This window comes from Protomyctophum parallelum (genome assembly GCF_964188405.1).
Source record: "Protomyctophum parallelum genome assembly, chromosome: 2".
Classification (NCBI taxonomy): domain Eukaryota; kingdom Metazoa; phylum Chordata; class Actinopteri; order Myctophiformes; family Myctophidae; genus Protomyctophum; species Protomyctophum parallelum.
Window position 1 is genome coordinate 34758804 of NC_139699.1, and position 13923 is coordinate 34772726.

The window sequence follows — 13923 nt, forward strand, 5'->3', positions numbered from 1 at the left end:
CCTTTTTCCATTTGTGTATGTATGTATGTAATATGTATGTAAAGGTAAAAACAGGACCATCCTGAGCCATGGCCTTTGGGGAAAGATCCACTATTTGCCATATCAGCTTCCTACTAAATCAGTGCTTGCTTCATGGGAAAGACATGCCTCCATCACATTAGATGAGCCTTTGAACCTTCATTGGTAGGGAAACACAGTTGCCAACCTGCAAACATTTGCCATTTTTAAACATATACTTTGTCCCTATCTGTACTACTGTATAACAGAAATTGAATAAATAAACAGATGTTTTGAGACCCTTTCATGGTTTTCACAACAGGAAAGCACTTATGCATTTGCCATTTACTATACTGTAACAACAGAATGCTAGGAAATAATATGACACAATAATACACCTCTGCACAAAAGTGGTTTCACACAAAGTGAAAACAGAAAATTATTGATCTATTCCATCTAATGATAGTCACTGGGATGAATCCCAGTGAATGATACTGGTAGACTGGTTGCTCACTCCATTATAGCTACACTCCCTTTATGAGACTGTGTACAATCACCTCATGTCCCACCACATCTACCCCAGAAGAAGTGTTCTAATCCTGGGCCAGAACACAAAACACATGGTCATGAAAATAAATAAAAAGGTATCTGTAGCTTTTGGTTGGATTTTGGTCATTCTTAAGTGGTCATTGAGTTTGGTTTTGTTTTATTTTATGAGGGCTGACTGGCAGGCAAGGAGGCACACGCAAAAAGCACTTTGGATTGAATGGAATTGACATTTCAATGTGGATCAGGTATGCTAATGTTTTTACTCTCACTCTAAAGAAAAGCTCTTGAATCTGAACCATTAGTCTGTTAAGGATGTTTCATTAAAGCTCTGGAGGTTTCAAGTAGTTTATACAGAGGTGACGACGAAAATATATTAAAATAACTAACATTCACACACAAACACACTTGGCATGCATTCAATATAATATCTCTGCAAGGCTTTGTACTGCAAGAACACTCGAAGCAATCAGTAGGCATGCTATAAAGAGCTCGTCCTATTGTTCTGAGGAATTGTTTGATATATAGAAAACAAGCTGTTTGATTGCTTTAATTGCTCATTTACATACCATATCTCATACTCAGCCTGATGGTTGAGTGTGCTCTTTACTGGTGTGCTCTGACTGTGTGTATTTCAGACACTTTGGTTAAATGGTATAGTGGAGTTCTAACCTCATTATTTCTGGTCTTACAATACACAGCATGTCAGAGCCTACTCTGGCAATGCAGGATAACTTTGGTCTGTGCTTTTATTGGTTTTGGGCTACAAATGCCATGTAATGGTTGGTTCTGTTTTTATTTTGGTAATGGGAGATGTGTACACTGAATACACGTGAAGCATATAGAGTATACACATACAGTATACAGTGTCTAGTTAAATGCCAACAATTCTGGCGACTATTGCCATTAAAGCGAACAAATAATATTAGATCGAGTGGAAATAAATATCCCTTCACATGACTCACAATGCCAATTCCGTTCAATGCCATAGTTTTTATAATAATGCACAAAGTCATATCCATTTTGAATGTGCATCTCCATGCCTGTTCTCAGCCCAGCTTTCAAAGTCCAGGTCAACCTCTCCTGGTGGTTAGCTGTATGGTCACAGGAGGTAGCTAGTGTGAGGGGGCTTAAAGAGAGGCCTGTGGTAGTGGTGATGAGATTAGATGGAAGGACCGAGCGAAAGAGGAGCAAAATACAGGAAAAGGCTGAATTCAATGCCATATCTCAAGGTATGATAGAACACACATACAGGTATAGACAGATGCACGGGTAGCCAAATGTCAGTATTTCCCTTTTGACAAATTATGTTATCTGCCGTTTAACAAGTTTGGTCCATCTCTAGAGGTATGACACCAATTTTCTTAGGGATTAGACTAGTAAGAATTCAATTAGCTTGAGAATGAATGTTCTTTATAGCTTGTTTATGCAAGCTATAAAGAAAAAGAACACATTTTCGTTGAGGCCGATTACAATGCTAGTAGTCTTAACAAACAACATAAAAGGGGAAATGCTACTCACGTCTTGGCTCGCATGAATGCTAATCAGTGCCAAATCACTGAGGTACCATTTAGTCGATCATATATCAAACTGCAGAAATAATGCAATATAACTGGGGTAAAGTTTAACAGATGGATAAACAAAGTATAAACAAAAAAAGCTTTGAGGTTAGTTTTCCTGTAGCTTAACACTGGTGTATCTCTAACTCCTACAGTAAAAAGTATGTAGGTGAGTGACCTAGCGTACATAGACACAGGTTGTTGAGGACGAGGTGGCACTTAAGCCCAAAGGATGGTAAATGTTTCACACCGAGCGCCAAGACTGAACGAAACTCAACACAGTAAAACCCTGTGTTGTTAATTTAACTCTGAGTGTACAAAATGGTTCATTTTGTACAAAATGGTTCATTTTGTACAAAATGGAAAGTGTACAAAATGGTTCATTTTGTACACTTTCAGAATTAAAGTAAAACTCTGGATTTTACAGTGAAGGTTTGACTTTGAATCCCACATTTGATGTGTCGTAATTTTGCTCAAGTTTTAGATGAGCCTAAAAACCTTTGTCCCCTTTTTTTTGTTTACCACCATGCTGTTGAATCCTCACCAGTAGGATGAAAACTGACCTGAGGCCAATGAAGCACAATAATTAATCCATCAAATGTAAAGAAAAAAAAACACAAAACAAGGTGAAAATATATTATCTTTGTTTCTGTCTTAGGCTGGCATGACAACTTTGGACTTAATTCAAGAAATGTTGAGATGTCCATCCAACCATATAGTCTCCATCCATTTTTCAGCTACATGTGTAGTGTTTCTATATGGACATTTGTCTTCTGTTCCATATGGAATTTCATCTTCATTTCATCTGTGAAATTTGAGTGTTTAAATGCTACGAGAAAAGATGAGAAAAGAAAATTATATTCCGGACATTTGACTTTAAAGGTTTCTGTTATTTGGCAAACACATTTTTGGACCTCTTTAAATACTATGTACATTCACATTAAGTTACTGATGTTACTTTAAATATATTTATATGTATCTATATTATATGACACCCTATGGGCAGTTGTTGAGGTTCCATTCAGTAGCTGAATTCTCTTCATATTGCACCTCCGTCCTCTCACTGTCTTACAATGCGAGCAATACAAAATATTCTACAAGAGGAGTTTCATCTCATTGATATAGATACAACAAATTAAACAATAAGTACAACATGGGGCTTTTCCTCGTAAAAGAATGTCCGTGCTCCGACTTCAATATTCAGCCCAAACTAAAGGAGGAAAAATGAAAGAAAAACAAAGTCCCATCTTTCTGGATATACACAACGGCAGCACAGGTGGACGTCAGCGACAAGAGACATTATTGAAAAAACCCAAAGCAAATAAAAGGAGTATCTACAAGCAGGTTTGATCCCTTCCCACGCGACTTCTCATAGGCTTTGTCCAAAGTAGACTGGGGGTCCAGGGCCAGTGGCGGGGAGGAGCAGAGAGGGGTTGATGTGGAGGCGAGGGGAGGTAGAAAGAGAGGAGAAATGAGTCTACACCGCTCATTACGAGGCTCTTTAGTCTGTTTATCATGCTTTGGAAAAGGAGGGAGAGAATGAAAAGGTAACAGCAAATATCTCCTCTTCATGGAGCTTGTTTAAAAAACAAAACAAACTATTTAAAAACAACCTTTCCATATTTCTCCATATTATACAATGCTTTCTTGGGCAAGTTAGTTTTTTGAGGTTTTCAGGCAGCTCAGTTAATTTTTTTCTTTTCCCATGTTATCTTCTTTCTTTAATAGCTTTCCTTTCCTCTTTTTGTCTGTCCTCTCTGTTACTGTTCACATAAATCACTCATTGGCAGGGTCTCCGTCCATTCCAATAAACGTATCTGGCGGGCGAGTTCACCACAATGTCCATTCTTGTGTTCACTAGTCTGGGCCGTCACTGAGGAATCACTGTTGGTTTGTCCAGGCTTGCAGCAGGCGGCTACAGAGCATAGCATGGCACAGTCTACGTACAGTATGTCTATCTGACTGTCTCTGGGTGCTGTTCTGTAGCACCTCTGCAGTCTGGCCCTCTCTGGGCTGGCTTAAACTTGATTCATGCTTCGGCAACAGTGTAGCTCGACAAAAATAACACAAGTCTTCAATTGAAATAAAAAATAAATAAAGAAAAAGTGTTATTTAAATATGTTTTGCAGATCGACACTGTTTTTCCGAAGCATGGATCAGGTTTTATCTGCTGAGGAGGTGATGTTGCTTTGCGTTTGGTTACAAGATGAGTGCTTCTCCTTATCTCTTACTTCCTCACTTTGGCAGTGTAATACAAAGGTTTGGATCATGTTATTATTATTTTTCTCTTCTTTGAATTCATTTGGGTTCACAATGGTGCAGAGAGGTGTGTCCGGTGTAGATTTTCTTGGCTCGCTAGCAAGGTAGTTAACAGTTTAAAATTTATTCTCATATCATTATTAGCATCATCGTCGTTATTCATTTAGAATATTTGGACTTTTCTTTAATTTCCCTTAAAGCCAAAAAAAGAAATATCAGATAAATAACTGTATTTCTGAGGAATAAATCGCATCAATGACATTTTCCCCCCTTCCCTCCTTCAGTAGAAGAAAAGTACTATTCTCTCCCCCTGCACGTTTTCTCAAAGACACTGTGTGCAGGAAGTGCCACTTCTGTGAGAGGTGTGATATATCATATAGTAGTGCACACGTCAGGGGCTGGGCATTGCTGTCACTGGTGCTGAATTAAAGGGAAATCCTATCCAAGTGCTAAGCAATTAGTTAACCTCTCTTCCAGTGTTATGTTTCCACACATCCTCTGCTGTCTAAGGGCACATATTAGTCTTATATCAAAGCTCGCTTCATCAGCAAGTAAGCCTGATATGTTACTGAACACGGGGAGAGGAGTCACTGTACTTTCAATGCTTTACACTACACTGAAACCCAGACTGGAGTCTCTATGTGTGTGTGGGGTTGGGGTGATGTAGAGCAGTATATCTGACTGACACAAGTATTTTCTTAATTTCTTTTTCATCATCAGCTGTACAGTAAAATCCTGGAATCACAGAATATACAAATGTAACTAAATTGACTATTACGAGTCCATTTGGTTACAATTCTATACTCACAGAGTTAAACTTAACACTTAGGATTTTACTGTGTATAACTGCGAGCGCTTCAGTGAGTTGAGAGTGAAGCAGGGAAAGAGGAATGGGTGCAATGTGCGATGAAGATTCCTCAGTTTGGTTTGGTTTTTCGTTGGGAGTGTCGGGCACTGTAGCGTCTAGTGTCCAAAAACAAAATAAAGGAGTGAAGGGCTCAGAGGTCAGCGAGAGGTGGCGTCCAGCAGTGCAGGGGTGGCCGGGGTGGTGGAGCGAGAGGCACTGCTGGAACTGCTCTCCTTCGGGCTGGCAGAGATGCTTCCACCACCTCCTATACAGGCCTGGCCTGCCAGGGACAGGGCGCCTGGCGGAGTGCTCTCCGTATGGGTCGGGGGCGCGCTGGAGGTCGCAGAGGCCGACGGGGTCCCCAGCGGGACGCTGCTGCCCCCTGGCAGTCCCTGCAGACCCTGGCCGCATACGTGGTGGTGCTTCTCCCAGTCCTTGTGCTGGCAGAAGGAGCCGCAGTAGCGAGCCGTGTTGCAGCCACTGCACGTCTCGCTGGCCTTCCTGCCGCAATTCCAGCAGCTCTGGAGAGACAGTGGGGGGAAAGAGAAGCGGGTTGATAAAGATAAGTCTCATCTAATAGAAGTTATCTGGTTTTACTTTTGGCTGTTATGCTGCATTTTTCCCCCTTTTTTCAGTCGTTTACTTATACATGCTGTCTTTTTGGTAACAGGTCAGGTGGGCACTGGCTACCAAAACCATCTGGGCACTAGGCACATGTGGGCACTTAGGGGTGGAGTTAACTGGACACTTTGGTGAGTGGGCACCTGGACAACTGGGCCCCCATGTCCCTAGTGACCAGATGGTTTTGGTAGCCCAGTTGTCCAGGTGCCCACTTGTCCAGGTGCCCAGTCATCCTAAAACGAGCTGATACATCTCAAGGGGCTCTCTAAAGGAAATAAGAATTTCAATATATATCCGAAAAATATGGTGCCCAGATGTCCCTACTAGTGCCTACCTGTCTTGTATTCATATTTGTAATACTTTAATACTGTAATAATAACCACTTATGACCACTAATGAGTTAAGCTTGTCATACCATGAACAGTACAACATCTACAAGCTCGAAAGCTGTAAATGTTTTTTTAAATTTGTAATTATTTTTTACATAGCCATTTTTTGTATTATGAATTAATTATAATGAATTATTATGCTTTAATTAGCATTTGTTGCACATTTTATTTCAGTGTTCCAAGGCCTGTGGTCAGTGGTACCAGCAGGTGGTGGTCAACTGCTTTCTAACGGCCTGTCTGGCATTCTGCTCCAACCATCTGGGTCTGCCTGCCTTTATTATTTACTCAGACAGCTGGACAGCCTCCTCTATAATCAAAATGGCAACATAGTGCTAGACCACAGCAACAGACTTTGGCTACAGTAGGCAAAGTAGTTTTTTCCTGATATGAAATGGGACTGATTGTCTGCGCCAGGCGATAGCATGACGGAGAATATGTTTTTGCCCCTGTCCATCCATCCGTCCGTCCGTGTGTCTGTCCTTCCGTCTGTTATGAGCTAATCTATGGCACCGTTGGCCCGATCGTTACGAAACTGCACACACATTCCCTGGATGCCAATTTTGAACCTCTGCCCCAAATTGTCCAGAACGGCCTTTAGCGCCACCAGGAGACTGACTTTTGTAAAACACATTGTTTGATATTACTACTTCAGATTCCAAAAATACCACAAATCGGTACACATTACACAGTATCTCTATAGTCATGTGATCAAGACGCTTCTGTCCGGTATTTCATATTCCATCCTAATTGGCTAACATTGGCTTTCAAAGTTTGCAGGATTGGCCCGTTTTGAATAAAATAAATACTCAAATCATGAACGCAGCGTGCAATTTACGTGACATTTTTCACGCATATTCATACTAGGCAGAGGATTAAATCTCACCCTTTTCACATTGGCCTGTTATAGCGCCACCAGTAGGTTTTGCTAAGCACATTTTTGGAACGAAATGCTTCAAATCATGAATTTGAACATCCAATTTCCGTCAAAGGCGTAAGAAGAAATGACATGATGAGCACTTTTTTCTAGTTTGGGTTCTAACCTATTCCGTCCACCGTAGCTTGCCTACTTGGACGTGCACAACTCAGCTCGGAAGAGTTGAGGAAGCTAGTGAATAATGAGCAAGTAAGGACGTGAGGGTGTATACCGCAAAATCCTGAGCGTTGTTCAACTCTGAGACTGTTAAAATGTAAACAATGTTTGTTTCGGAGATGCACCGGACCTGGTGGAACTCTCTACTGTCAAAATGTAGCTACTTATTGTGTTTTCCTCAGTTTAATGAACGCTCAGGATTTTACCACGTGGCAGGAAGGGTGGGGGGTCTGTGATGCTCACTTCACTTGAGTCCTCCTGCTGGTTGATGACAGTCAATGCATCCTCGGAGGCCTGCCGCTTGGCATCGGCCAGGGCCCTCTCCATCTTAGAGCGCTCCGCTGAGATCATCTCGTGAGCTTTCCTCTCAGCGTCCGACACCGCCTTCTGCAGCTCTGACATCGCTTGTCTCTTCACCTCATTCACAGCCTCCTCTGCAGAGAGGGAGGGATAGAGAGAGAGAGAGAGAGAGAGAGAGAGAGGTGTTACTTCTGAAGACATGTGGTACTAAAAAATTCAAATAAATATTTTGTGCCAGGGTTTCGTTGTGAAGCTTGTTGGTCGGCTATTTTCAAATGGCAGATGGGGTTAAAGTGGTTAAACACATTTTGCTGGGGATCCCCTGGGACCCCCTCAAGGACCCCTGGGGGGTCCCCGGACCCCATCTTGATAACCACTGCTGAAGACCACTGCTGTTCTGTCCCCTTTATTGAGGCTCTCTAAAGCTTGATTTATCCTTTTTCGTAGGATGGTGTTGTGGGAAAATAGCAAATGTACAAGCTCACAACGTGACTTATCGTGAGCTTGTAGATCTGCTCATTTCCACTATGCGACACTGTCGTGTGGCGCAGTATAAAGCAAGCATACGCTTGTTGCTTGTTGCATCTCAGCTAACAGATGTACATCATCCAAGATTTAAAACCTTCTGTCAGAATACGAAAGCAGACAGACTTGAATAATTAAATGAAACACGTTTCGCAGCAATCATTTTCAGTGCTGACAACAGCAGATGTCTCCAAACTTTGTTCACCAACTTCAATATTAACCCAGTGGTCTGGGATTCCCTGCTGTTCATAAATTGCCCTCCTGCCATTACAATGAGTCAATGGGGAAACAATATGAATAAAACACATTAAAGTGAAGACACTGCATTGCCTCCCAGTCAGTGATGTATATCGTCACTGCAGGAGTCTCCATGAAGGAGACGTTAGCCTGTGGCCTTTTGTTCTACAAATGCCAGCACATATACATGAGTGAGTAGGCTGTGTTTTTAGGCAGGTGCATGGACTCCTTTACAGACGGAAGTCTAAAATAGGAGTTTCCAGAGCTCCCAAAGCTCAATAAAAGGCAGGAGTGATTGTATTTTGCCATCTTTCCTAGCTCTCCTCACAAGAGAAACAAAACAAGCGTACATTGTCCATACCTTGCAGAGCTCTAGAGAATACTGTGTGGAGAAAGGGGCTGCTCAATTTACAAGGCTTAGAATTATGCCGAGAGACAATTACTAAATTGATATGTCACGACCACAAGAAGTTTCCAGCCAAGAAAACTTTTGTCCCAGCAGTCATAACATTTAAGAGACTTGAGAGATACTGTTCTCTCCACTGCTGCATTATCTGTGAGTCTGTCCGTGTAAATGAGAGAACTCATGCAGTTGGCACTCGCCCAGTTGTCTCAAACTGTCGAGAAGAAGGCAGCAAGCTTGTGTGTATGTGTGTGTGTGAGATGATCCTTGTGTTCTGCTGAAGTAGTTTGTATTCTTTCGACCCTCCCAATGCCCCCCCCCCTCACACACACACACACACACACACACACACACACACACACACACACACACACACACACACACACACACACACACACACACACACACACACACACACACACACACACACACACACACCTCTACTATCTGCACCATCCTAAGCTTCTCAGCTATCAGCACTAATACATTCACCACTAAGATTAGTTGGCAAATTTAATTAATTCTTATCAAGGAGACTGCATAGCAGATGCCAGGGCAATTAGCACTTAATGGAAAACACGGGGCAGCAATATTAACATTTGAATTCCACGGGGAATGTGCATTTCTGTTCGCTTTTTCCACACTTTTGATCTTGTTTTCCAAACGCACTGGAGTCTCTTCACCTGAACCAGACCAGAGAGTAGGTGTCTGGTATCAATTAATGGGAAGAAGTGCTACAACAAACTAGCTGGCTGCTGAGGCAGCAGGGAGATACACCCCATTTATACAGAGAGAGAGAGAGATAGAGAGAGAGATGGCATCACACTAGAGCTGGGCAATTATCTGAAAATATATCAAAACAAATACTTAGAAGAACCAATATCAGACTTATAACCGAATAATCAAGTCCCCTCCCCCCCCTTATACATCAACAAATTGACTTAAATCGACTAAACCGATTACTGATTAGTCTGATTAACCACTTATCCCTGTATTATACTTTGATGTATAATGGTGATTACAACAATAGGGAAAATAGCTGATCTACAAGCTTATTGATCTGCAATTTCCACATCGAAATAGTTTTGTTAATTAATCGTAATCGAGACAAAAGTTTGAAATAAAGATTTGAAGTCATATCGCCGAGCCCTACTGAGACTGAGACATGAGATATCTGCCGATCACTGAGAGATGTAGCCGATCTGCAAGCTCACAACGCCTCCCGTCGCAAGTCATTGTGAGTTTGTAGATCGGGTATTTTTGGCACGCAACACCAATGCACAACATAAGAATAAAATAAGCAACAGAGATGGTGGCAAACGTGTGCACACACATATACTCAAACGACTAGCAGTAGGAGTAGGACTGCACGATATTAGGCAAACATGTGATAAGAGATAACATTGCTGAAAAGCAATGTATATACTCAAAACTTTTTCTTGTAATCTAAACAAACATCCATTATACCTGAATTGTTAAAATGAATAAAAACCCGAAAACAAGTTAAATAATCAGTAGGGCTCCAAGTGATGGACAAAATGAATGAATGGTCATTGAATGCTAAGTGTGAATACATGGCATGTGCAATGTGCATATACTATTTATTGCAGTTCCACCAGCTGCGATATGTGCAGTATATTGTGCATGCGATGACGAAACGTTTTACATTCTTCAGCCCTAGCAGCAAGATGGTACAGTAGGATGTGAGGTGAGGTGCATTACTCACCCTGCTTGTTTTGGAGGTGCTTTAGTGCTGGGGAGAGTGGGATGCTGGTGGTACCTGGATGAAAGACAACTGCAATTAAAAGAGCTTTGGGTTTTCTTTGTTTGTCTGCACGTGAAAATGCAGCACGGTATTCTGCAGACAGCAGCAGCATATTTGCTACAGTAGGTCGGGTATTGGTGGATGACTGCAACAATTGTGCTGGGACCATGTGTGGTGTGACCAGAGCTGAGCTGGGCTAACAATATCTGCTATACAATATTGTCACTGTCGGGTGGAAACCGGGTGTCCAAAATTGTGACTATTCAAAAAATGGAATAAATAACCTGTGTTCCTATTAAATACAGAGATACAAGGTTTCTGCCCGACAGCATGATATACAGAAAGGCCCAAACAATGCAACCCTTCCATCTATTGGACCACACTTCCACGAAAACATGAGCCAAATTATCCTCATCAGGATACCATTGTAACCAACTTCGCCCAATTCAACGATCCCAGGGACCTTTGTTTGATTCAACCAAACTATGTTTATGTATATTGTGCAGAAGCTATACTGTTAGCTGTCACAATGAAAAGCAGTATGAAGTCAGGGTTTTTCTGATTCCAGTGGAATCCAGTTATAATGCTGGGACACCAGACGTATGCTGCGCTGCTGCAGTCCGCCTCGGGCCAGGTGACTGCATTTTCACTGCAACTTTAACTGCAGTGGCCTTTCATAGTGGTGACAGATGGAGAGTGTTTAGCCCTAATGACTCAGAGGGCCTCCAATCCTCTGGCCTTATGGACCTGCAAACTGCAAGGCCTCTGTTCTGTCTCTGCCTCAGGTAGTGTGTGTGTGTGTGTGTGTGTGTGTGTGTGTGTGTGTGTGTGTGTGTGTGTGTGTGTGTGTGTGTGTGTGTGTGTGTGTGTGTGTGTGTGTGTGTGTGTGTGTGTGTGTGTGTGTGTGTGTGCGTGCGCGCGCGCGCGTGCGTGCGTGCGTGCGTGCGTGCGTGCGTGCGTGCGTGTGTGCGTGGGGGGAAGCCAAACATTTACTGCTGCTCAGCTCTAAGGGCTATCCCCCTTGGCCAAGGAAGATATTAGGCATCTGGGGCGTCATTTCTAAAGCTGCATGGATTCCATACTAAAGGTTTACACAAGACAGACAGCTTTATGAAACTGTAAACACGCATACCTGCCCAATACTCTCCCAGTCCCTTTATATCCTGCCCTCTTAAGTTCCACAATAAATTAACCATAATGATTCATGCAAATTTGAGCAGATCAATACAACTGAAACCAGTGTGAAGCAGTGGTTAAGTACTAACAATAGCTATAGTATACATCAATAATAAACCACTGACTTCTTCAGTTAAAAAGCCAGAAAAATTAGTAGTAACTTATCAAAAAGCCAGCCATCAGACACTAGTCCAGTGAGTCTGATGTCTGTTGCCTTCGCTGCTGTGTCTCAGAATAAAGTAACTGTGGGTTGAGCAAGGCCATCGAGCTACGTTTGTCAGAATTTTGCATCACATACAATAAAATGCTTTGCTTTCCAAGTGTAATAGAAGACAATTTACAATTTACAATTTAGGCATTTAGCAGACGCTCTTAATCCAGAGCGACTTACATTTAAGCAAGAACAAAAGCATGGGAATACATCACATAAAAACATTTATCATGAAACATGCGTAAGCTAAGAAAGTAACATACACTATACATATAAACTATACATATTTACTACTATGCTATACATATGTACTATGGCGTGCTATGACTATATACAATACAATTATAGTGCTGTCTACATAACATGCTATAAGTCTGTGTCAAATGCTATCTAAGCCAACAGAAATGCTATCTAAGGGGTTAGGGTAAGTGCTATGGGCCATGATGGAGTCTGAAAAGGTGGGTTTTCAGGCTACGGCGGAAGATTGGGAGTGATGCTGCAGTTCTGACTGCAATGGGAAGTGCATTCCACAGTTTTGGAGCCAGAAGGGAGAAGAAGGCTGAGTGATTTGATAGGGAGTGAAATTAACACACGTGTCAGAGTTACTGTACTGGTGTGCACATTCTCCCATCAAATTACCTTTTATAAATCTACCAACTTTTGTGCAGGAGGTGGTGTGCGCATCTTTCATGTCCCGTTTTGCGCATACCACGGTTAATTCAGGTAGAGCTACTGTGCATGTGGACCATGCAGACGACAATACATTACATAATGGTTGTTGAGTCTTACCAGCTTTCCTCCAGATCTCTTCAGGCAGGTATCCTGAGGCAGGCCTGTGCAAGAAGTCTCGGTGGATCTCTGAAAAGTACACAAACACGCACAGTACACAAACACGCACAGAAAATAAGAAATTACTTTAATGATATGCCCAATAGGGACACCACGTTGAAAGAGGTTAGATTGTGAGGGCTGAAAGTCATTAACTGTCAGCAATACTAATACTAATACTGACATGTCATGTATTATCCATTTGTACGCTCGGTACTTCCAAAACACACACATTTTCGCTCAAAATTGACTACTATTTCTGGATAAACCGTTTCATTTATAAACAAGGAGAGTGCCTGGGCAAGTGGGCATGCACAGTTGCAACAGTTCAAACTAAACTGCATTTTTAAAGTATTTTCTCCATTTTTGCTTCTTCAATTCAAAGGCATTACAGCAACTCCTTTAAAACATAATCAAAGCGACCTCCCCCCCACACACACACACACACACACACACACACACACACACACACACACTCCCACTATGACGAGAACGTTTTGCTCAGGTGATTTATTTCCTGTTTGCATTTCCTTCTTTGTGGAAGGAATTTTGTGGATTCGTAGTGATTTTCAGCAGCAGTTTTTAGTACCTATGTTCTGAGGCCTCGCTGCTGTTAGCTGTGTTGGAGGAGTTGTGGTGAGGAGGAGGGAGAGGAGGAGGAGGAGGAGGAGGAGGGCGATGTTGCTGTCCATTGCTCCACCTTTTTTTCATCTCCTCCACGTCGCTGTAGCGCCGTATCCAGTGGTTCATCTCCTCGCGGTCGGCCTCCTGGCAGCGGCGCAGCACCGTCAGGGAGCGCCGCGTCTTCTCCACCATGTCCATGATGCAGTTCAACAGCTGCAGCGACAAGACGGATAGAAGGACAGGACGAGGTTTAGATGACGCACAACACGTCGCCTTTACCGTCACTGTGTGGCTGATGGCTGATTTAAGCAGTCACACCTGGCCAGAGTCCAAACATCAATGGGACACTGAGCTGGGTGTGACCCTTTAAAATGAGCGGTTCTCAAAGTTTTGCATTTGGCCACGAACCCCCATCTCAAGGACCCCTTGGGATCCCAGACCCCACTTTGAGAACCCCTGTTTAATCAGCCATCAATCACATCAGAGTCACATGACAAAGGAAAACAGAAGTGAAAGGTCCTCCTCCCTCCCATTCTCAACCTCAAC

The 13923-nt window shown here is 42.5% G+C and overlaps 1 protein-coding gene across 1 annotated transcript in view; it reads right to left on the reverse strand.

Moving 5' to 3' along the window:
• Positions 1–5221: 5221 nt before the first annotated feature.
• cbfa2t3 (CBFA2/RUNX1 partner transcriptional co-repressor 3) overlaps positions 5222–13923 on the reverse strand; it is a 54930-nt gene continuing 46228 nt past the window's right edge. The window contains 6 exon segments of the mRNA XM_083759841.1: positions 5222–5729; positions 7552–7742; positions 10500–10553; positions 12715–12783; positions 13343–13346; positions 13348–13590. Coding sequence (XP_083615967.1) covers positions 5367–5729; positions 7552–7742; positions 10500–10553; positions 12715–12783; positions 13343–13346; positions 13348–13590 — 924 coding nt within the window. The 3' untranslated portion in view covers positions 5222–5366.